At 42.7% G+C, this 25,350-nt stretch overlaps 1 protein-coding gene across 7 annotated transcripts in view; it reads left to right on the forward strand.

Moving 5' to 3' along the window:
• Positions 1-25,350, forward strand: part of DGKI (diacylglycerol kinase iota) — a 251,571-nt gene that overhangs the window by 161,907 nt on the left and 64,314 nt on the right. For 4 of the 7 annotated variants that reach the window (XM_083572279.1, XM_083572283.1, XM_083572281.1 and 1 more), the window contains 7 exons: positions 426-481; positions 969-1,031; positions 1,686-1,759; positions 2,498-2,609; positions 3,792-3,991; positions 13,139-13,201; positions 25,151-25,251. In XM_083572279.1, coding sequence (XP_083428405.1) covers positions 426-481; positions 969-1,031; positions 1,686-1,759; positions 2,498-2,609; positions 3,792-3,991; positions 13,139-13,201; positions 25,151-25,251 — 669 coding nt within the window. The remainder of the gene's footprint in view (positions 1-425; positions 482-968; positions 1,032-1,685; positions 1,760-2,497; positions 2,610-3,791; positions 3,992-13,138; positions 13,202-25,150; positions 25,252-25,350) is intronic. The other 3 variants (XM_083572280.1, XM_083572284.1, XM_083572285.1) reach the window with 1 other exon arrangement.

Here is a 25,350-nt window from a genome sequence, read left to right on the forward strand (position 1 = left end):
TCAATACTCTTTTCTCCTTTTTCTTAGAAGTGAAAGGGTAGGTCTTCCATTAATAATGGAATTACACTTCATTTATTAATCCAAATTAACACTTCTCAGTTGTGCGCAAGGCCATCTCACATCACTAATCAGCACACAATGGTTTCTTGAAAGAAAGAAAAAAGATGAGCAATTTGCCCCCTTTTCCATAATAGACTGATATACAGTTCATCGGTTCCTTTTGACTCCCTTATCTAGTGAACACAGAAAACAAAGATGCATCCTTTTTGCCTCTCCTCTTTAGCCAGCAGCCAGCAATGGCCAGAAACTCAGCTGTTTGCCTGCCAGAAGGAAAATAAGGAACTGAACCATCAAGGGCAGCGTACTGTTTAATTGACTTAGTAAAGACTCCTTGTATTCTGCTGTTTTCTTCTTCTTTATCACAGAAGCAAATCCTGAAAAATTCAACAGCCGCTTTCGAAATAAAATGTTTTATGCTGGGGTGAGTTGAAACGTGTTTTCCTGAATCCAAATTTTGTTTTTTTTTTGGGGGGGTGGTGGTGGTGGTAAACAGTTTATTGTTTGTTTTATTGCTTTAATTATTGAGGATCGTCACCACTATTCTTTGGGACATCAACCAATTGGCTTAATCTTCAGGCTCAATCTTGAGCCCCTTTGAAGTCACCTGACATCATAATGAAATTAGCTAATTGGCAGTTTCCATCCCTGTGCCTCCAATAGGTCACTGGTTATCCTTTTGGAGTATTTTGGGCTCCTATTCCATGTCACTTTCTGATTCAAGGAAACTTTGCCAATTAGAAATGTCGTATTCACTGAGAGCAACTTCAGCACTTAACTGTGCCTGAAACTCAGCCTCTTTCTGTGGGGCAGCTTCACTTAACAAGGCCTTGTTTTCACTCCAGATCCTTGAAGCAACAAAAATGAAATATCACACTTCTTTTCCCCATCTACTTTTCTGTATAATTTAGGCAGCCTTTTCAGACTTCCTTCAGAGAAGCTCCAGAGATTTATCCAAGCATGTGAAAGTTGTGGTGAGTATAAAAAGGGGAACTATGCTTTTTAAGGACGTGTTGGAGAATTGGCTGGTAAAACAAGATGAGAAAAGTTTCCTCTTGATTGTAAAGTTGCATACATTTCGTGAAGACAAGTGGAAATTAGTTTCACTTACATTTAGTGAATTTAAGGGATTTGGGCTGTTACCTAGATTTATTGTTACAGAGATTTATTGTTACAGAGTTGCCAGTTTTAAGATGGAACAAGACTTCCATGCCTTTAACAGAAACAAAAAAAGGAAGGAGAAGAAAGGAAGGAAGGAAAGAAAGTGGGCGCAATAAATTTATTTCAGCAAGTGTGCTTTCTGGCTTACACAAACCTTCCCTCCTTCCATGTTTATTTTTCCATTGTGTACCCCAGTGTGTTTTATTTCCCACTAGATGTAATGGCACTTGGCTCAAACCACATTAACATATCTGGAGTACTTGCTTTTGCCAGGGGAACATAGCAAAAATAAATACAGTGTGGGCTTGCTCCTCTTTGTTTCATCTGGGCTTCTTGTGTGATTTGGCCTTACATGTTTTTGTTTTTTTTATTTAAGTCCAAAATCTCATTGAAATAAATCCACAAGTGTTTATTTTATAATAAACCTTAATACATACTTGTGTGCTCTCTCTAACTCTCTTTGGCAGTGTGATGGCACAGACCTGACCCCAAAGATTCAGGAGCTGAAATTCCAATGTATAGTGTTTTTAAACATACCCAGGTAAGGACTTGTCCTGGGAGGACTTGTGAGAAGGTGAGGGAACCCTAGGAGGGGAAACCATTTTTGAAAAATAGACAGTTCTCCCATAGATCTAGGATTAGATCTCTAGCAATTACCTGAAAGGGCAGTTGTTATAGTTCTATCCCCCCTCTCCCCCTCCCAATCTCTCTCACACTGAATTGGAAGACCTACCGGTAATTGAAATAAACCAATGGAAGGGAGGGAACAGCCTCCCATTGTCCTCTTTCCTCACTTGGAAGACCTTACTCACTTTTTGAGAAATTGTTGTGCTTTGGTGATGTGAAGAGTTGAAACCAAAGAGGTGGTGGGAAGGACTGACCATATGGAGCATTGAAAATAAAAATGAGTTTCCTCTTTGCCTTACTCTCTCAGACCTTCTTCAAACAGCTAACTGTGGGATAAGTATGAGTGTGCAACCAGCTCCAGCCCTGCAAATGGAGAATTGACCACCTTGGTCTGCATAATATAACTCTGGTATAAAGCAGAGGTGTTTCTTCTGAAACCTTATCCTATCTGAAATATATTTGTAGAAGACATATGCTTGGTTTTGTTGCTAAAAGCCAAGTGGGCCAGATGTTCAGTGTTTGCTCAAATCCCATGTATCCTCAACCTCTCACATTCATGCTTGTGAGCTTTCCATAGGCATCTGGTTGGAAGCTGAACTAAACAGGCTTTTACTTTGAACCAGCTGAGCTCTCCTTATGTTTTTCTGTTCAGGTATTGTGCTGGCACAATGCCCTGGGGGAATCCAGGAGATCACAGAGAATTTGAACCACAGCGGCATGATGATGGTTACATTGAGGTCATTGGGTTCACCATGGCCTCCTTGGTGAGTCTTTTTCATCGATTGCCTCCTGCAAGCAAACTGTCTATAAGTCAACCAGAGCAAGAGCTAACTCACAAAGAATAAACCAAATGGCAGGTTTCCAACTATAACTGAGTATGTAGAGTGAATTTTCCTCACTCCTGGTTTGCCATTTGAGGGAACAGTGAATGATGGGTGAACACCCCTTCCTTCTACACCTGAAAAAATGGCTTGCAGAAAGGACTTTGTTGCTATCTTAATATCTGGTGCCATAATTATTGCCTCCTCCCATTTTTATTCCTTGTTTCTCTCCTTGTCTTGCTCTTCCTTCCTTCCTGATTATTATTTCTGCAAGGAGAGGGGGATTAGAAGAGCAAGGAACAATCAGTTCTCCAGGGCATCAACCTTCCCCTACCTATTGCGAACTGTCTCCCCCACTCACATAACTTTATTGCTCCCAAATGCATTTTAAACAGCACAGCAAGTCAAACTCTGAAGCTTGCAAATGTTGTTGGTGTGTGACTCTAAGGGTTAAACTTCATGTGGCATTAAACATCCCTTTTATCCATTTTAATTGGAATTAGTGACCATGAGGAGCCCCCATCAGGACCCTTGGTGGGTAGGCACAGGGAGTTTAACCCTTTCCACACACCACCGTGGTCCCAATGAAAATTGCCCTCCCTCAAGCTACTATTTGCACTCAGAGGGAAGTTCCTATTGGTGCATGTTTAATGTCTTGAGGGAAGGCAGAAGCGAAAAAGCCCAGAGCAGACAGCTCATAAATATCCACCATCCACCCTAAAAGAACCATTTGGGACTTTAAAAAGACCTGTGTTCACCGAGGAAAGGCAGAATCTAGTAAGCCTCAGACAGGGATCAAGTACCTCATAATATTTTACCTTAGTATATGTATTTTTGTGCACATTCCTTGGCTGGAAAACTGCACTACACAATTTGGAGAATTGCAAATTTCAAAGCATGGCTGGGTTTCAGTTTGCACATTTGTTTCCAAAAATGTGAATAAGGTAGATTGGCCTTTAAATGCAAACCGAATCAAATTTTTCAAAGTCAATAGGTACTGAATCACCTGCTGAAAGCAATCCTTGACTTCATATGGTCTTGCAAATAACAGTACATTTTAGCTAGATTTGATGACTTGAACTGATTCCTCCCCTCTTTTTCTCTTTTCCTATTTCTGTTGCGAAGGCTGCTCTTCAAGTGGGAGGCCACGGAGAAAGGTTACACCAATGCCGGGAAGTGACGTTGCTGACGTACAAGTCCATCCCCATGCAAGTGGACGGGGAGCCTTGCCGATTGGCTCCCTCGCTGATCCGAATCGCCCTGAGGAATCAGGCCAATATGGTGCAGAAAAGCAAGAGGAGGACATCGATGCCTATGCTCAATGAGTGAGTTAGCTCCATGTGCATCTTAGGGAAAGGGAAATGGCAAAGTTGAGCCAAGTCAGTGATGGATCAAAGACATGGCCGAACTATGCCAAACAACACCCTGTCATTCTGCACATGCCTCCTCCTTTCACCGCATACCCTACCTTTGTTTGTGCTTAGCATGCAAAGACAGCTATACAGCCAGAGGAGCAGGAACCCTTTTCTTACCTTGCAGTATATAATAACAACCCTTCCCTCCCCTGCAATTCAGTACTGGCTGCCAGTACTTTAAATGTCAGAATAACTCAGGACAATACCATCACCCTAGCCCTCCAGCCACTTGTTCGTGGAACATTTACTGTATTCTGGTGAGTTTTAATGAAGCACAGCACACTTTTCTCATAGTATCCTTTCCAGATAATTTCACCCTCACAGAGCCTTCACTCTGTGACATTGTTAGCCTGAAGTTAATCCAACCCTCAGCGCAAGACTCTCAGTCTAAGTTGAAATGAACAACCCATCCCCTCCAACATTTTCCTTTCCTTAAAAAAACCCTTCACCGAATATTATCTGGATCTATGTTGCCCAGGCATTTGGTGACATTTCCCTAATACAGGAAAACTCACTGGGTTTTGAAATGTTTTCCCTACAACATCTTCCCTCCCCTTACCAAATGACTTCGAGCTTTCCCCTTGTGTTCCTTGTGGGAATGAAGTTTATTTTTCATCCAAAGAGCTATTACTCCCACAGTTCCAACATCACAAACTTTTAAATTGGTAGCACATAGCATTTATGTATTGTATTAGAGGATTCAAGGTAGTTCACATAACCTCATAATGTGTAGAACACAACCTTCTAGGACAAATCAATATCATTCCTGTATTGCAGATGGTGGAGGAGAAACTTTGGATTTGTCTCCTGTATTGTTATGAGGAGGGTCAGGATGCTTGTAAAAATGTGACAGTACGCATACTCCAAAAAAGGCCCACGTAGCCCCCCATTTTTTTTGTAGAAAAGTGGATTGTATGTTACTTATCAAACATTATAGGGACGCAGGTGGCGCTGTGGGTTAAACCACAGAGCCTAGGACTTGCCGATCAGAAGGTCAGTGGTTCGAATCCCTGTGACGGGGTGAGCTCCCATTGCTCGGTCCCTGCTCCTGCCCACCTAGCAGTTCGAAAGCACGTCAAAGTGCAAGTAGATAAATAGGTACCGCTCTGGCGGGAAGGTAAATGGCGTTTCCGTGCGCTGCTCTGGTTCACCAGAAGCGGCTTAGTCATGCTGGCCACATGACCCGGAAGCTGTACACCGGCTCCCTCAGCCAATAAAGCGAGATAAGCGCTGCAACCCCAGAGTCGGTCACAACTGGACCTAATGGTCAGGGGTCCCTTTACCAAACATTATGCAATTCTTTTTTATAATTACTAGACCTGAATGTGCTGTTCCATCCATGAACAAACAGGCCCTTCTACAATTTTCAGAAGCTTAGTGCCAGTGCAGAAGATCAGGTTTGCTCCTGAAGACAATCAGAACCAACAATAGTCAGATCCCACCTTTAAAAAAACAAAACACGCGATGCTATCTATGAAGGAGATATATGGAAACCATCTGGACTTAGTGGAGGAAAGGGAAATCCACACAGGATTATTATTTTGCTTATCGGCTTAAGGAGACTAACAGAAGAGATCGTAAAGGAAAAATAGAAATTACATGAACAAGATATGATGTGGAATGGGACTGATTTGGACATTAACGCAGTAATAAGAAGATGATTTGAATCCCCCTTTGGATCTTGAAGTATGTGTTCCCCCAACAAAATTTAAAAATTTGGCTTTGTAATTTGGAATTATGTGATGTGATTTAATTTGATGTGATTGGCCAGTTAATAAAAAATATTTAAAAAATAAAATAAAAAAACAAAACACACACACAAAAAACAAAGCCAATGTCAGGATTGTTGTCACCATATATGGTGACATATCTAGTACTAGGATACTAGAATCCTAGTAGTTGAATGCCCTTGTTTAACAGAGCCTCTTCACACCATCCCTTTTTTGCCCCTGAAACACAGATGAGCTCTTCAACTATATTGGCAGCTATTCATTTCTCTCCCCCTCTCTGCTTGTTTTCAGTGAAGGGAACTGATTTAAATTATGGGCTAGGAAATAAGAATCTGTCTCAAGATGATAATTGTGTGTGGTCTTTTTGGCTCCTTCTGAAAATATCATTACCGAATGGGTTGTGACTGGATTTGATTTTCATTTATTTTATTTATGTGGGTTTTTTAACACATTCAGTGCCCCAAAATACTATGTTGTCTGCACAGCTTTACTTCCTGCAAGAAGTGACCAAATATGTATTGGAGAAAAGACCCCATGCTTCAGTTCATGCTCTACAACAGAGCTGGGGAACCTCCAGGTCCTTTTACCTGGCCTTTGGGACTCTTCCCAGGCCACACCCTTCATCAGCCCTGTGTTGCACCCTCCTTAAATGTTCTTGCCTGACTGGAATGTGTCCTTGAACTCTGATAATGACCTTTGTTTGCCTGGATTAGAAGGCAGAGAGTGTGTGTAGAAACTAGCCTACCATTGAAGGCTAACATCTACATTTGTTTTGCCTCTGGCCCTTGGAAGGCTGTGACCTTCAGACTGAAGAAGACTCCTTACCCCTGTGCTACGGCGTGGGAATGTTAAGGACTATATCCTCTGCCTTCTCTCTTCTATGTCAATTCATCTCCAGGAAACAACCCAGCAAAAAAAGAAGAAGAGAGAGGTTATGTGTGAGAAAGAGATAAGGCTAGGCATCAGCTAAGTGACCTAGGCAAAGAGTCTCCTGAGGTCCAAGAGGAGACTCCAATTTCCACCAGCTCTCTTTCTCACTGCAGTCACTTTGCTTCTGAAGATGCTGACCCCTGTACACCCTTGCAGCCATGTCCTTCCTAGAGTGCTGGATGCTGGACTGCAGATGGTCCTATTGCCTTACCATTTCTTCCTTACTTTTGCCCTACTTTACAGAGGATGTCCATCTATCTGAAGGACTGTCAGAGGACAGTCCTTTGACTGAAGGAGTCCTCTATGTGAAGAGCTGTCCCGTCTAAGTCTGAGAAAGAACCCTAAGAAGGGAGAGTAACCAGGGATCTTGGAGTGGCCCAAACATAGGTAGAACCTAGACAGCAGGCTGAGCTTCCGTGGTCACAATCTTCCCCACTATGTTAAGATGCATTGTGTTTCTTTTTAAATTATGGCAATTATTTTCTGAATGTGCATCTAGATGTATAAATTAGTATATACAATTCCTTTGCAAATTGTCCTTTTATGCCCTCTTTTTGGTTTTTGGGTGATGTGTAAGTAGCCACTCTAGATAGCAGATACCTCACCCCCCTCACATGCCCTCCCCATTCACATACATAACATGAGAGGCAGAGTGGGCCTTACTTTGGGGGGGGGGGAAGTGACCCTGAATTTACCTCTCTTCAGTCTGTTGCCTCAGACACTTTCTCCCTTACTGGTTTGCTTCCTGTAAGGAAGTTGTTATAAGAAAAAAAACTGCTCCTTTCCAGAGCCCACATAGAGTCCTTAAGTGGGTTCCCTATTGGTAGGAGAAATAACAAAAGCCAACCAGAGTAAATTGAAAAGCAAAGCGGCTAGTAAGCCTGATCTTTATTCAAGGAACTGTTGCAACAGGCTCCTCACTCACCACACGCTGGAGGGAGGAGAACCCTGAACAATGGTGTGCAAGCTCTTATATAAACTTTTGAAATTGCCCACCCTGTAGCCCAAGACCACCCCCCTAAAACATCATACATACATCACAGAAGGAAGCGGAGCGGTCTACAGCAGAGGAGGTAGTCTACAGCAGAAATCCTGTTTGCCAGGATACCTGATAATGGTCACTGATTGCATTACCTGGGCAGTCTGGCCATTCTTTTGTGATGGTTAATACTTTAGTTCCTGAATCCAGGTCACAGGCCCACCCTGTTCATTCACAAATACACCTTAAAGATTTGCAAGTAAAAAGACAATGGGAAGGCTTTGCCCATTTGCTTCCCTTACTTCAGAGGAATGTTTGAGGTCATTGGGAGAGTCAGAATGGCTCCAGGATTGCTCTCCTATACTATTTCACATGGTTCATATATTTAGATATGTGTGCGTTTATGAATATTTATTCTGTATTTGAGACCTTAAAATTCTTATAACAAAGTCAAGGAAATGCCTCACAAATGACTGTGCCAAGGGAAGGGAGGAGAGTGAGGCTAAGTGCTCCTCTCTCACATACTTCTGTGGTTTATGACGTTAATTAAAGGGTCCATCACGTACTTCTGTACCTCCTGCTCCTCCTAATAATAATAAACCTAATATAAAATGAGAACAGAATGAAAACTTCACAAGATAGAGCAGAAACAGAAGAAAGTGGGGAGGGCTAACTAAAGAGGCAGTGAAACGAAAAAAGTCTTCACAGCCCATCTAAGCGCCATAATGAGGCTGCCACTTGGGCCTACTTAAGAGCTGAGTAGACTTTGGATGGCAGCGGGACACATAGCAATGGCAAATGTCATGGTAAGGCCAGTTTGTGAGAGAAAGCGGCCCCCAAAGCAGTCTTTCAAATTGTTAAAGCAAAACCCCTGCCCCTTTCCCAAATCATATATTGAATGGGTGGGTTCCTGAATAGTGAGTGGCCCCAAGATATCTACTTTGGCCCTTAGGGTTCTGTTTACCAAGGAAGCCATGTATCATCCAATGTCCACGTTGGAGGACAGGAAGCTGCCATATGAATGTGCTCAGAAGTACAGTGGTACCTCGGGTTAAGAACTTACGGTGATTCGTTCTGGAGGTCTGTTCTTAACCTGAAACTGTTCTTAACCTGAGGTACCACTTTAGCTAATGGGGCCTCCTGCTGCTGCTGTGCTGCCGGCGCACAATTTGTGTTCTCATCCTGTGGTAAAGTTCTTAACCTGAGGTACTTTCTGGTTAGCATAGTCTGTAACCTGAAGCGTCTGTAACCCGAGGTACCACTGTAACTTTAACTGGAGTAGGTCATCACATCTGTCCTAAATGAAGGAATATTCTGGGGATGGGGAGCTTTGAGCATTTCAACAGAAGCAAGAATATTGACTGAAGAACACACATCTTATTAATGTTTGCTTGCTTCTTATGCACTGATGAGAAAAAAAGCAGCTATAATCCCACAAACTAATAAAATGGAAGCATCTGGGTTTGAACCAGTTTTGGCCCTGACTTGTGGGCTAAATAAATAATCCTGTTTAGGCGATCTATAGATTGGGCTGAGGCTTGCCTCCATGGCACAGTATGCAAGATGAAACTAGTTGATAGGAAGTGTCGCTATGCTGTACGGAGCTGAAAACTATTTTCTACAGCCTACAATATTTGCTTAAAACGTTTTCCTTCGGCAAACATCCCTCTGAATTCCTCCCCCAAATTCTTTGCAGGAAGTGAATGTGAAACACATGCAAACATTGCTAGAGCAAATGAGTTTAAACTTTAAAAGTCTGGGATAATATTTACAGAATGTTTGGTTAAATTGGCAAACAGTGTCCACATTTAATATATATTGAGTGAATTTGCAGGCTTCCTGCTGGCTTTATCTTTTTGATGTTGATGATGGCAGACCCTTCCAAGTTACATAACAGCATCCTTCTACTCTGGCATATTCCAGGACTATGGGGCTCTGCATGGCTGGAAATTGCCCCATTTTCTTTAATATTAGGAAGCATTCTGAATGCTGAATGGGAGTGCATGTTTCAATGAGGCTGCACGCTTGGGGTATCATCTGCCATTGAAGATGATGGGACAGCAGTTCCTGTTTGCATGGAGCTTCCTGTGCTCTGTCGAAGGTTGTATTGTCCTTTTGTGCATAGCGACTCACTTCTATGACAGCTAGGTAAAGACAAAGGTACCCCTGACCGTTAGGTCCAGTTGTGGCTGAGCCATGGAATTCTGTTCTCCCTTTAAAACACTTGAAGCTGCTGAGTTGTGCGGCTGGCCAGCAGGATTTGCGGCAGCAAGAGCACAGTTTGCATAGCCATAGTTCATTGCACAGCCAATGCAAATCCCACATGTTCACTGGTGTGTCTCTTAGTGCAAAACCCACAAAAGGTGGGCTGCCTAAGTGCATTTTTAAACGGGGAAAAGGTTGGTTCAGGTTCACAAGCATGTTTCTGCAATAGGTGATGTTAAATCCTGCCACCCCCTCCCCATCTTTAAGTTTTGCTACCCTGATGTTTCAAGGATCTGACGTGTGTGTGTGTGTGTGTTTCCCCTTTAGGGATTTCCATCTTAGGAGATGGAGCCCCTAGAATTCTGCTACTCCAGGGCAGCCATCTCTGCTGTTTATTGATGGACACAAAGCCTGGAGCTACTATATATTTGAGCAGGGGACACCATGTACGCACAAATTGATCTCTCCACATGGTTTAGATTGGGCATGGGGGGGGGGGACTGTGCAGCAGCTGGGAGCCAGTATTCACATTATGGGGAAAAATATAGCTCTAGCCCAGAATTCCCCCCCCCCAACTTCAGGAAAAATCTTGCATTTCATGTATTTATTTACTGCATTTCTTTTCCACCTTTCCTCCAAGGAATTCAAGGTGGCATGCATAGTTCCCCTCCTCCCCATTTTATCATCACAACAGCCCGGTGAGGTAGGTTAAGCTGAGAGTGAGTGACTGGCCCAAGATCAGCCGGTGAGCTTCATGGCCGAGTGGAGATTTGAGCTGTTGTCTCCTGGGTCTAATCAGATGCTACAACCACTCAGTGGTGTCGCAATGGGGAGCGGTGGTGGGCGATGTGCCCTGGGTGCCATGTCTGGGGTGTGTGTGACAAGAAGGCACCCCACGGGGGCTTGCGGCAGTGTGAGCAGCCATTGCGCAGCTGCATGCGGAGGATCCTCCGTTAGTGGCTGCAGCTGCAAGCAGAGGATCCCAGTGCCAGTGGCAAACCACTATGTACAGTGCATGTGCGGCATCGCTACGTACGGCACATGCGCTGTAAGTAGTGACACCACACATGCGCCATACATAGCGGTTTGCAGCCCCGGGTGTCATGACGCCTTCGTTCGCCCCTGCAACCACTACACCAAACTTCCTTTCTAGTCCTCCAGTGGCTAAAGGTTTGGTAAACTGGGACCTCTCTGCTCTCTGCAACTGCACTGAGTCAGCATCTGTTGTTGCCAAAAGCTATGTTTACAAGGATATAAATAAGAATGATGGGAAATTCTTTCAGAGGCAGAAGGTAAGGTGCAACTTGGGATAAAAGTTTAAGCGCCACCAATGTGCCGTGTCAATATTGTTTGTCTCCAGATAGGGGAGAAATAGGAGGTATAGATGTGAACAAAGAGATATCATGTTTGTTTATGGCTCTTATCTTTTGTCCATTTGTCTTCTGAGTCACGCTTGTTAAATTCGGTGGCAAAGTTTTACTGAAGTTAATCTGGGAGAGAGTCAATTTTGCTTTAGAAGAATGAGCTGCGTTTCAGTCCGCCTCATGCATCATTAACAGAAGTGCCAGCTAAACTCCAGTTCCAGAATCTCTAATAGACGGAGGGGAGGGGGGAAAATACCCACCCTACTGATGATAGATGAAAGAGAGGGAAATTGACTTGATAGTGACAATGCTGCAGTGCCGGCAGATTGGAGAACCTGGCCTGATATGTAATCTGAATGTCACTTTGAAGAGAAAAGTGCTATATAATCAGCATCCAGTTTCCCATCATGCACTTTATGATCCAAAGACAAAGTTGAAATGGGTTTCTCTGTAACACAGTCAATGAGGGACGACAGCTTCCTCCGTATTTTTTTCTTTCGGTTTGCATTTTTTGGGGGTGGGGGGAGATATTCTGTGTGCTGAAATGCCATTTCAAAACTGAACTATTAAAAAACTGTTAACCAAAGAACTCCAGAGATCTCAGGCCTGAGAACCAGGGGTTCAGAAAGGATCTCCCACTGGCTCTTCCAGATCTGCTTAGTTTCAGGGACTGCGATGCTGATGCCTTCAGACCATTCTGTGGACCCAGTTGTGGACTCACATTTTCTCACTTGGGCTATTGATCTAACAACAACACAATTCACCCTAAGGTCCCAGGGCACTTTACAACAAAATATAGCATTACTATTAAGGCACAACAGTACACAATATTAAAAACAGTTTTAAACACCCCAAATCACAGAAATAAGGTGAGTCCTAATATGCATCTCCAAAGCCAGGGTGAAGAGGTGCTGTGTGAAGCCCCAAAGGCCATCACAATGTATTTCCATGTGGGCATTTTTATGCACGTCAGTGGCTCCATTGGCAGCCCCGGCCCCTCATTCAGATGCCATCTGGGCCATGTGTTTTTGAGCCCGTGTCTTGTTTGACTCATCTTCATGGAAACAGTTCATGGTTGGTCCAAAGCATGGAGCTGATTGCCTCAGAAATTCAGAAATAGGGATGAGGGGGAAGGGAAGGGAACCACTGAAGTGGGGTGAACAAGTGAGAGAGGTTGGGGGAGTTTGTGGCAATGATGTGCTTGTCTCTCTCCAAAGATGGTTGCATACATCCTCTTAGGATGAAGAACTGTAGCCCCTTTTTCTATAAAGGATGCTTCATACTCCAAGGTCTTGTAGTGCTGCAGGGCTCAAACCCTAGGAACCTCATGAAGCCCAGCCAAGGTACCAAACCATTGGTTATGCTTTGCCTCCAATATTGGAGGCAGTCTACCTCTGAAAACCAGTTGCTGGGAGATCACAAGTTGGGGAGAGCACTGTTGCCCTCAGGCTCTGCTTGTGGGCTTCCCATGGGCATCTATCTGTTTGGCCACTATGAGAATAGAAAGTTGGAATAGATGATCCAGCAGGACTCACCTTACAGCCTTATATCCTTAACTCTGCCATTGACAGCTACCTGCCTTATTGCCTCAGAGTTCCACCATGCCCCATAACCAGACGCCATTTTCCTCCATTGCGCTTGCTGATACCTCCCATTGGCTTTTCCATTGATGGTTGTGCTGCCTTGCAGCTTAGCACACACCTCCATTTTGCCTCAACATGATGCCTTCCTTTTGTTTCTGTTTAAATGTTGTTGTATGTCTCTCTCTCTCTCTCTCTGGGCTTTTTCCCTGTCTGTCCATGCCGTTGTGCTGATCCTCTCCCGGCTGCACATTTCCTGCTGCCTATAGCATCCCTAAAGTGCCCTCTGCTGACCTGAGGAGAGTTTCAGCTCCCCCTGATTCCTTCGCCATGTGAGTACTCCTCTTTTCTCTCCCTTCTTTGAAATGCCCTCCGCTTCCCCTTGCTCCACCTCTTCCCACCCTGCATGGTTATGTGCTCATCCTTCCATCACCCTGAAGCGCTTTCATCCAAACCTAGCATGTCCGATGAGGCAGTTCCTAGTGTGCAAAAGAGGAGTTTTAATTGGGCAGAGGTCATGTGCTGGTAAGGTCGCTGAAAATACTTGCCCTCTACACAGAGCTAGAGCACTGCCTGACATTCCTGTAGGATAATGCTTGCCTTCTGCCTCCATCCCTGATATGCTGTAGACTTTGGACCTTCCGAGTTACGTATTTTCTCTTTTAATCTCGAAACTCTACAAACAAAAATCCTTGTAAATGAAACTTAAAGGAGAGGGAAAGTGTTTATCAGCACAAGTAGTAATTGAGGTGTCTTAAACTGGCTATGTTACTACGCACCCTTTGCATCTGTTTTGTTATGCTTCATAATTTGTGTTTTCAAAAAAAAAAAAAAAGCTTAATAATGGGGGGAAATCTGGTGGGTCACTGGCATAGCTCAGAGAACATCCAGCAGGCCAGGGACAGAGCTGAGGAGAAACTTGGGGATTATGGGTAGAGCCTGTCAGAATTGCAACTTGACTACCTTTTCATATACCTACACAGAATTTGGCTGGTGGAGCAGTTAAATACTTGGTGGTTGTTCCCTGATTTTCTTTTCTTTCTTTTTGGCTCTTTCAACAAAGGCCTCGAGGAACAACCAGCCCTAGTTTCCTGACTTCTGGAGGGAGATCTGTAAGCCAGGGTCATATTTACATGTAACTAGACATCACTCCCTCTCTAGGTCCTCAAGACATGTTTACAATGAGGACAAAGAGAACTTCGTCACAAAGTACATGATTATCCTATGGAATTTGCTCCCAAAATATGTAACTTTTGTCATCTACGTGACACACAATACAAATTGAATAATGCAATGAAAATCAAATAATGTACAATAACACCACCACAAAACAAAATAATTTTATTTTTTGAACTTATATCCCACTTTTGAACTTATATCCCACTTTTCCTCCAAGGAGCTCACGGTGGAGTACACAGCTCCTTTCCTCCCCATTTTATTCTCACAACAACCCTGTGAAATAGGTTATGCTGAGAGTGAGCGACCAGCCCAAGTGACCTTCATAGCTGAGTGATGATTTGAAGCTTGGTCTCCCAGATCCCCATCCAGTGTTTCCCAAACTTGGGTCTCCAGCTGTTTTTGGACTATAGTTCCCATCATCCTTGACCACTGGTGCTGCTAGCTAAGGATGATGGGAGTTGTAGTCCAAAAACAGCTGGAGACCCAAGTTTGGGAAACACTGTCCTAGTCCAACAGTCTAACCACTGCTCCACACTGGATATCAGAATGCTGCCACATAGCTATCGACATAGAGATGGGAAGTAGGTGCATGAATACGGTGCGCACTCCCCTTGCAATGTGCTTACCAGCGTCATGTTGCTTCCTAGCTTTGCAACGATTTCAGATCCACTTGACCTCTCTGCTCAGCTTCTCTAACATTTTCAGCGTCTCAGTTAATTTTTATACGTCAGGTCAAGACTTGAAGAAAGTGGCAATTTTTACAAAGGGACCTCAGCTAATTTGTTAGTCAAAGCTATTCTGTATCTCCAGATCTGAAAAGAATAGATTAATCAGGCAGCTGCACAATGACTGACAATTAGCATGTCTGATAAATTAAAGCACAAACCCAAGGGGAACTACAGAAATTGGATTTGGGATGCTAGTTGCTTTGAGATTCAAATGTTCTCCTTCAGCTTGGCAATGCGTGTTGTTTCTGAAATCCTGTTGGAATGACGTGGCTGAATTGGTTTTTGAGGAATATGAGTGGCTGGCTGCAAATAACCTTCAAATATTTTGGTCCATTTATCTTATGGAAATGGTCTTGAATGTTGGATTGTGAAGTCTACAAATTGTTAGCCAGTGTTCTACATCATTAAATGGTGTGACCTTCTCTGAAATTGTATTGAAGATTTTGAGTTGGCATTCAAACCACATTCATTTTATATGGCCATTTGCCTACAGAGAGAAAGCTCAATCTGCTGGCTTTTGTAAATATTTGGCTAACATCAGAATTACCTTATTCATCCTTGCTGCCCACACAAACAGCACCTTGCTGCATTCATCAACATTCCTGTACTTTCTCAGAGTGTTAATTATTTCCTAATAAAACAGTAATCAAAGACATATTTTCTTTTATTGACATTCTGGGCAGGAAACAGTAATGGGCTGTTTCTGATCCATATAAAATGTTGTGGGAGCTGGAGATTTTAATGCCATTTACATCTCAAAAGACAGACCCAAGAAAGGCTATTACTCCTAGTGTCTGAAGTACACAATACTAATTATTCATATGAACACAAAAAACAAACAAACACTTAGCTGCCTTCTCTGCCTAGCTGAAATCAGTACAATCTGCAACTGTATACCAGCCCATCTGAAACCTCATTTTTTGTTATCTGTGGAACTCTCAAAATGTTAATTCATTCATACCTGATCCTATGGAGAATTCTGCAGTAAGGGAACCTATGGAGACCAGGAATAATTGCCAGACAAACACAACATACATACACATTGGCTAATGCATTGAAGGTGAATTGATTGTACTTAGCAAGTTGAAACCATAACAAAATGTTGCAGTGTGGACGGTTCCAGGCAGGCAGGCAGCCAGCCCTTTTTGAATACAGTGTTACCTCTGGTTATGAACTTAATTCGTTCTGTAGGTCCGTTCTTAACCTGAAATCGTTCTTAACCTGAGGTACCACTTTAGCTAATGGGGCCTCCTGCTGCCGCCGCGCTGCCGGCACATGATTTCTGTTCTCATCCTGAGGTAAAGTTCTTAATCTGAGGTACTACTTCCAGGTTAGCCGAGTCTGTAACCCAAAGTGTTTGTAACCTGAGGTGTTTGTAACCCGAGGTACCCCTGTATTTTCATTCCCCATTCCCCAACCTTCAACATTCAGCCACCATTCCATAGTTACTGAGGATATTCAGTCCTTGATGGGCTGTTTTGGTGTCAAGCCAAACTAAAAAAAGGACATATTCACACAGTGTATAGTTAAGCTATGGAATTCACTCCCCCAAGAGGCAATGATTGCCACCAACTGGGATGGTTTAAAATGAGGATTAGACAAATTAATAGAAGATAAGACTCTCAATAGCTACTAGGAAAACCTCGCTAGATTTAAACAAAAACATTTCCCCAAGCCTATTGATACCTCCCTCTTGGTCATGAGTGGTGCTATTTTTGCTAGGTACAAATCCTCACTCATAATATTATTAGGATATTAACAAAATATGCTAAATACACTGAACATGAAGGAACCAGTCTCCCTTGTAGCTGTTTGGGGGTACGTACCATGGGCCTCATTGCTACAAAATAAATTAATTCAAGGGGAAGTTAAGCACATGAAAATGCATTTGCATTTGTTGCATTTATATCCTACTGTTTTCTCCAAGGAGCTCAAAATAGTGTATATGGTTCTCCACCTCATTTGATGCCCACAAAAACCTTGTGGGGAGGTAGGTTAGGTAAAGAGGTCCTAAGTCACCCAACGACCTTCATGGCCGAATGGGGATTTGAACCCTAGTCTCCCAGGTCCTAGTCCAACACTCTAAGCACTGCACCAAGTAAATCCTGCTCCAAGTAAATCTCCTTGAGACATATTGGAGGAAAAGAACTGTTGCTGATACACTATTAGTCTGTGATGTGTTGTCTCTGACTCTGTGGCATTAGACACACCTGCGTGGATTTGTCGGAAGGCATTGCATGCTCATCTGCTGCGACTTAACTTGCCACCCAAATGAACATGTGCTCAGGTGTTTGCATTCCTTGCCAGTCACTCAGTGCCAACAGAGTTGATTTTGGGTTCAGTAAAAGCCTGTGGATGGTGCTACTGATGGTTAATGCTATATTGAATGCTATCTGTGATTAGTTTTTATATGCTGGAGCTTTGCGCTGAAATGTCACAGACCGTAGCTGCTGTATTTCATGGGATTTTGGGTATCCCTGTTAGGGTGGCAATTTACTGGCTGCTGGATAGGGGAGGATCACCCCAATAGATGACATATATTTTCATAAAATTGGCTATTTTATATGAATAGGAAGCAGATACTTGACTAAATGTGTAAATAATTGCTGTAATTTAAATAGAGGGAGTCTGTGGGGAAACTTTGGCCAAGTATTCTGTATGTCTGCACTGTGTCTCAGGAGACAATGGAAGAGTGTGCCTTTGGGGATCAAACTGTTGGAGAGTTACTGTGCCTGCTGTGGTTGCAGATACTGATACAGGAGAGACATTTGCAGACATCTTTGTGACACAGAGTTGGTCTGCCAATGGGCCTGGTGCCTGAAGCCAGCTCCTTGGGAATCCTACCACCTTCCATTTTGTGGACATGACCAAGCCAGCATAGATATCACTGAGACAGGAGTGCAAACATATTGGGAATGTGGGCTTGGGAGAGCACATCTTTGTTTGAGAGACTGTCCTGCCATGTGATGCCCCAAATCGTTTGGATGCAACACATGAGGAAGGTGTTGCAGAGTTGCTCCTGGCAGTTGTAAGTTGCCCACGACTCACTTCCATAGGACAGTGTGCTCAACACACAAGCCTGGTAGACTTTCATCTTGGTATTGGTTGTTAGCATCACATTCTACCGTACCCTTTTGGAGACGTGAGCCATTGTCTTTAAGATGCCCCAAAACTCTTTTCTCTCTCCTCTGATGGCATCTATTTATGTTTTGAATGAGTAAAGCATTGTCAAAGAGAGCCTCATTTTTAATGTATCACTTCTAAGCTCTGACAACGAAATCTCAGTAGCAAGGTTAATTATTTTTCTTTTGTGGCCGCTGTTTTCCTTCTCCCTATTGTTCTAAAGGCAAGGGGATTTAATTAGTTTTGCATGTTTATTTCTTCTCCAGAAGATAGGTAATTCATTAATCTGTCACTGCAAACATGGCCCAGGGGAGATGTGCATTTTCTGAAGTTTAATTTCAGGGGATTTTTGTTTTTAAATGGAGGCAGATTTCTCACTGAATCATACCAGCTAAGTTAGAATTTCAATGGGATGTGATGTAGACTGTTTTCTTTCCTTTTTAAAAAATCTGTCAGAAATCTGTGACTGAATTCCTCCCTTGTCTGACTTTACGCAGACACTTGAAGGATAAGATATGGTTCACAAGACTTGTAAATAATTGGAAGGAGAATAAGGGTGTGTTTTTAATTAAAAGTTTTCATCCGGCTGAATCAAACTGGTGCTGTGGCAGAAATGTTGTTTAGATGTCAGATGAGTGCTCTGGGTTCAACCGCTAGCCTGGATTCTCTCATTTTTTTTCTTTTTGCATGTCAGTGGAGGCAGAAATACACATTCCAAATGCTGCTACAGCAGCAGTATTTCCACAGGGTCTGGATAATTAACCAGGCAGTGTTAGAGTCACACAGCTTCAACACAGGTGTGTGTCATATTGTCAGAGCGGTGTGTCTGGGTACATTTTCCCAGGTGGGCATGAGAGGAAGCTGGCACCTGAAGGGAGATGGACTTTGGGAGTGTTGGCCTGCTATAGATTTCATATGCTTTAGTCCTAGACATTGGGAGAAGGGACTTCAGGTCCAGTGTGGGATTCCTCTTCATCCCACCAACATCATCTCCTGGATCTATGGCTGCCCTCCCCTTTTGTGTTCTGCACTGTTGCTAGATCCCACGAAGCAAGGCTGAGCAGGAGTTTCAGGACCATGGATAGCTCCAAATGAGCTCCAAATGCTCTGATAAAGTTTGAAAGCAACCTAAGCCTTTTTTAGCCTCTGCCCCCAGAATACCTCTCCCATGCTCTTCGCCATTGTGGGTAACTTCAGATTCTTTAAGGGTCAGTCCTCTGACTGGAAGATGGGCACTCCTCTGTTCTATAGCCTAATACGTACATGGTGTGCTTCCTGCACCAGTGGACTGGTAATGAGGCAATTGGTTCTTCAGGTTCAATGGAAGGCACCCATGAGGGTCCAGGTTCCAGCCTTACAGGCCCTGGAGGTATGAGAGGTTGTTCTGTTGACCCTTGGCTGTGAAGCTCAGCGATCTCATTTTTCCAGCAATAGGCTCAGAGCCTAGAACCTCATCTGGCTCCTTAGCTGGAAACGCTGACTCTGAGTCTTGTTTGCATTGGGTCTTGAGGACATTGGGACTCTGCAACCCTCCAAATGTTGTTGGATTACAACTTTCATCATCCCATACTGGCAGAGGCTCATAGGAATTGGTAATCCAGCAGCATTTCAAGGGCTACAGAGTCCTCATTGTACTATGGAGTGGCAAGGGTATCTTCTTTGGCCAGATACCTTTAGATGTGGACTCAAGTTCAGTGGCAGAGCATCTGCTTAGCATGCAGGTCCCAGGTTTAAACTCTAGCACCAGCATGTCCCCTGCCCCAAACCATGGAGTGCATCAAACATGAGCTGGCCAATGGTCTTGCTTTGTATAAAGGAGCATCCTACATTCCACTGTGACTTCTATTCCTCTTGTCCATGGGTGGAGAAGTGTTTTCAGCCCAAGGTCCATATATCCTCTTATATATGGACCTTATATATCCATATATATTTGGACATCTCTAAGGGTCAGGTAGAGAGGCCTAGAGGACTGCATTTAGCCTCCAGATGTGAGGTATCTGCTACTGCTCTATGCTTTTTTTCTCTCCTTTGGGTCTTGGCTCAGAGTCTTTTATAGGATCCTAAACATGATGTCTGAAAAAGAACTGTATCAGCTACTACTCTGTTTCAAGGCTCATTTCAATTATGGACTTAAATGGATTGGATTCTGATTCTCTGTCTGTAAGCTTCCTCCAAATGAGCTCCACCGCAGATCTTGCCAGCAAGAATCTGCCAAAAGAGCCATGAATCAGGGCCTTTTCTGTTGCAGCCCCCAAATTTTGGACTTCCCTTTTTCAGGGGATTTCTATGGCTCATTCCCCCCCCATAAGAACTTGGCTGTGTCTTTGATAGCTTATTTGCTACAATCTGTTTCATTAATTGTAAATTTTGATCTTTTTTCAGTGCATTTTTTGTGTGTTCTTATTTGCAAATTGCCTTGGGAATTGTTAATATGCAAAGTGGGACCACAGTGATTGAAATGGATACATAAATGAAAAATATCCACGGCATGGAAGAAAACGTGCTTGGGAAGAATTTTTAGAGTTCTCAGCTTTGCTTGTGTACAAACCCATTTGTGCAAGAGTTCATTTGGCTCATTGGTTACTGATGCTGACGGCCAGAATACATACATCTAGGCTTCATGCTGGGCAGAAAGTTACTGTGAATTTATCATTCCACCACTTTGGAAACCCAACTCTGTGGCAGGGTTTTTGGCATACAAGTGAGAATTCCAACAGCGTTCAGTGTCATTAGCATTGCCTAATATAAATGACTATCATTTTTGCTAACATGTTCCTTAGGAGGCAATGAAACAGAACCTCTTATATGAATACATAGCTATTGCATTTCCCAGAGGCTTTCTGGTCTCAGAAATGCCCACGTTTATTTGTAATTTATGACTGAGAAATCGCTGCAAAGTCTACAGTGAACTGCATACCTGCAACATCTCGTAAACCTAGTTTCTGGATTTGTTTGTCCAGTATTGGTGGACACATAAAAAGACATGCGAATAACTGGTTGAGGCCAAAGACCCATCATCATCCAGTATCCTGCTCCCACAGGGGTCAACTTACATGCCCATGAGAAGCCCACAAGCAGGACTTGAGTGTAACAACACTCTTCCCCGCTCAGTTTGATTCCCAGCAACTTTCTAAAGGATGTGGATAAGGCTGAAAGGGATCACAGAAAATCTTCACTCAACTTGAGCGCTGTATTAAAATAAATGGCAGCTCTGCAAGATGTGGCCAATGATTTCAAAACAAAAATGTTAGAATTAGATCGGCCAATATAATCCCTGTCTTAAAAATGCTGGAAGTGGTAAAAAATGGATTCTTCAGTATTATTGTGGACATCCTTTCCCTAAAGATGCAGTTGCAAAATTAAATGTAAGCTTTATATTTGATATTATATATGAGTTTCCTCAGGTCTTCTGAGGAACAGCAACAACTAGTTATCCAAATGGCCTAGGCAGCATTCAAAACTTAAAAGAATAGGGTACTCATCTCTGTATCTTGTTCTTACGCCAACATATCCAGATAGTGGTGACAAGGTGCTTGTCTGAAGGGGAAGAGAGAGACAATTTCTAGAGCACTGAGGAAGCTGCCATTTCTTACTTTGTTCTGTGTCTATTAGTCTTTCAGTTTTTCACTGCAATGTTGCTGGAATACATCCCCTTTCCTCAGACATGGACTATTCAATTAAATACTTGTGTTGACTGAAGTCTGAGGACTTGGTTCATTTCATTATCTGTTCTCTGGCATTTTTAAAATCACCTTTCCATATAAAAATGTGTTTTTATACATTATCTCATATTGTACCATCTAATGAGAAACCACACAAAACTACGCAGTCACCACCCAAAGCAACAACCGCAGGTCAACACAAGTAAAATAAAAAAAATGTAGCCCATATAATTCTTTAAAAGTCTTGTCAATATTTAATTTACGCCCCCTCCCTGATTTTCCCACCTCCTGTGACTTTAGAGGGCACTGGCACCATCCATCATATTGATCTTAATTTCTCAGTCAACTTCTTTTTGAATGTTAAATAAATGCCTGAGTCAAGAAAGGGGCTGAATCACCTGGCTTGCAGCCTGCTGTTATTCGCCTGCTGCTTTCTCCTCTATCCCCAGAGCTCTGAATCTCCAGATCTACCTACAAAAACAAAAGAAGCAACAGGTAGATCCTACCCTGTTAGATGAGATGTCCAAATGCCAGCTAAAGCAGACAGCTGTCCCCTGAAGCCTGTTATGGGTGCAGCTTTCTGTCTCAGACGAATCATGACAGCTTGCCTTGCATAGAGAGAGGGGTTTTTTGTCATCTGAGGGCACCTGGGCAGCATGGCAGCTGCTATTTAGCACTGGGGAATTATTGTCTGTCCAGAGCAATGTGAAAACCATAATTATTTCAGCTGGTTTGGTTCGCTATTCTTAGAATCCTTTAAAATTCCAGCATAACCTCTGAAGCTCAGAAATGTGTTGTATTCCTCGTTGCTTGCTGCAGTGAACAACAACGAGAAAATTATATATTATATATGTATTTTCAGTTCATGGTCTTAACCCGTAGTTACTGACTGTTACTTCCTGTCACTTCCAAGACCAGACAGTCTCTGCCTTTAGGTGCTGCTTTAATAGGGAGTTTGCGCTCAGGTTGTTTCTAGGTTTTTAAAATTTGTCCAGAGGTGACAGACCTGTTTATAGCAATCAACCAAGGAACAAATTCAGCTTCCTCAGAGATATTTGCTAATTGCCTTCTCCATAGACTCCAGAGGTCAGTGAAAATATATCGCCTTAGGTCCAAAAGGTCTGGTAGATTTTAAGCTAAGGAATAATGATGCAATAATTCATACGGTGTAAGTTTACTTTTTGAAAGGAAAGTGCTGTTTTGTTGCTGTTGAAGCTGGATGCATAAAATAACAAAGAGCCACATGTCACAACCTGCCCTGAGACCAATATTAATAAATGTTAAGCCCGTTTTTTTAAAAAAAACACAAAACCCATGGAAGAAGAAGACATTTAAGGATTATAGGCATGCTTTCTGTTCCCAGCCGCTGACATCACCTCTGTGGACAAGGCAAGGAAAATGGCCAGTGTGGAGCAGTGGTTAGAGTGTTGGACTATGACGTGGGAGACCAGAGTTCAAATCTCCACTCAGAAAAGAAGCTCACTGGGTGACCTTGAGCAAGTCACTGCCTCTCAATCTAACCTACCTCACAGGGTTGTTGTGAGGGTAAAATTTGGAAGGGAACACCATGTAACCTTGATTTCCTTGGAGTAAGGCAGTGTATTAATGTAACAAAGAAACTAACCAGCTAACTAATAAATAAAAATGGTTATATACCATTCTTTTTTTTTTTTGAAGAAGAGGAGTTTGGATTTGATATCCCGCTTTATCACTACCCAAAGGAGTCTCAAAGCGGCTAACAATCTCCTTTCCCTTCCTTCCCCACAACAAACACTCTGTGAGGTGAGTGGGGCTGAGAGACTTCAGAGAAGTGTGACTGGCCCAAGGTCACCCAGCAGCTGCATGTGGAGGAGCGGGGAAGCGAACCCGGTTCCCCAGATTACGAGACTACCGCTCTTAACCACTACACCACACTGGCTCTCTGCTTTGCATCCAACTGGTTCTTTTGAGAAACATTCCTCTAGCTTATATGCAGTGGTGCCATGAGGGCAGAATGAACAGACCCCACCCCCAAAATGTAGCACATATTGAAGTGAGCAAAGCTATGTACATTACCATCTAAAGACAGCCCTCCTCCTGTGATAAAACCATTGCCCAGAGTATAAATGTAGCTATTGCATTACAGAGTGATAGCTAATTGAATCAGAGTAGTAGACCCATTGATATGAATGGATTTAAGTTACTGAGGGTTGGCATGGTCAGATATTATTATATAAAAATTATACACTGCTTGATTGCTCTAAAGCCTCTTGGATCTGTTGCAATGATAAGATATACTCAATCAGGGAGGGTGTCTTATCTAAGGTACCTCCAAAACCTGGAGTCAGCATTGATGAGACTTCTGCTTATAATAAATTCCTTATTAAACTGTTTGCTAATCATTCATTGGAATGTATGTGCTGTTCGCTTCAAACAGTTATTGGCAGGGATGAACTTTGTCTTTTTATTCAATAGCAAATCTAGAATGTTTCCTAAAGTATCTGGGGTTCAGGATATGCCTGTCACTTTGTCTAGAGAAATTGGGTCAGGTGTGTTGTGCTAAGCTGCTAAGAGGAGCTGCTTGCAGGTGTGAGCTAGCATCTTCAAAAAGTTCAAGTGAAGCTCATTTGTGCTGGGTTCATCATATTGAGGACTGCTAAAAGCACAGCAATTTCATTCATTTGTTCATTCGTTCATTTATAGGTACTGTTATGCCATTGTTAAATTATATTTTTAGGGCCGTGCATAGATAGATAGATAGATAGATAGATAGATAGATAGATAGATAGATAGATAGATGATAGATAGATATAGATAGATAGATAGATGATAGATGATAGATGATAGACATAGATAGATAGATAGATAGATAGATAGATAGATAGATAATAAATAAATCCATTAAAATATAAAATCAAGTTGAGAACAGGCAGCAAAATCCTGGTTCAGAAAAGACAACAACAACAAAGGGGGGTTATTTACTTATTTATTTCCATCCTTAGTTTTAATGAATGTATAGGTTTTTTTTTATTTGTTGGTTGGTTGGTTTTATTTTTGTAAAGATGCCTTGAGCTGCCTGTGGTGAGGGAAGGTGTCTAATAAATTTATTTATTTATTTATTTAATAATCAGACAAACCTCTCTGGGGAAAAGCTTTTCCCAGCTTGAGAACTACTTTAGAGAAAGGCCTCTCAGGTAGCCTTCCTCCTCATCTTAGACAGCTGGGTCTCCCACATAAGGTCCTCTGTAGGAAGTCCTAATCTACAGCTGGGCAGATTTCAAATTTTTAATGGAAAAAAACCCAGCAGGTGCACGCCAGATTTGAAACGGAAACTTTTCTGACTTTCTCAAAAGGACTTGTTGACCCCTGTGACCTTCAAGGAATGCTGTTCCATTGAATCAAAGGCTGAACTGTTTTATTTGCAGAAATCTCGTGTTTTGAGATTGGCAGCTCAGTGCTCGTGGTGATTTGATTTTTATTTTTATTTTTTGCTTTTTGCTTCTGTTCTTCGTCTCTCATTGCAGCTCATTCTAGGAAAATCAGATTCTCTCTTCTGAAAACCGATGTTAGCTGTGACCCTGCCTAACATTTCTCTCGCCTTTCCTTGCAGTCCCCATGCCGTCTTAGAGCGCCTGAGGATCAGAGTGAACAGAATTAGTTTACAGGATTATGAGGGACTGCATTATGACAAGGAAAAGCTTCGGGAAGCTTGTAAGTATATATATAAACATATAGCTGATTAGTATAACTGCATTCATGTGTTCTCCTGTGTATATAGGTAGCCTTTTGATATTGGGCTGACATGTATTG

The sequence above is a fragment of the Podarcis filfolensis genome (genome assembly GCF_964270895.1).
Source record: "Podarcis filfolensis genome assembly, chromosome: 10".
Classification (NCBI taxonomy): domain Eukaryota; kingdom Metazoa; phylum Chordata; class Lepidosauria; order Squamata; family Lacertidae; genus Podarcis; species Podarcis filfolensis.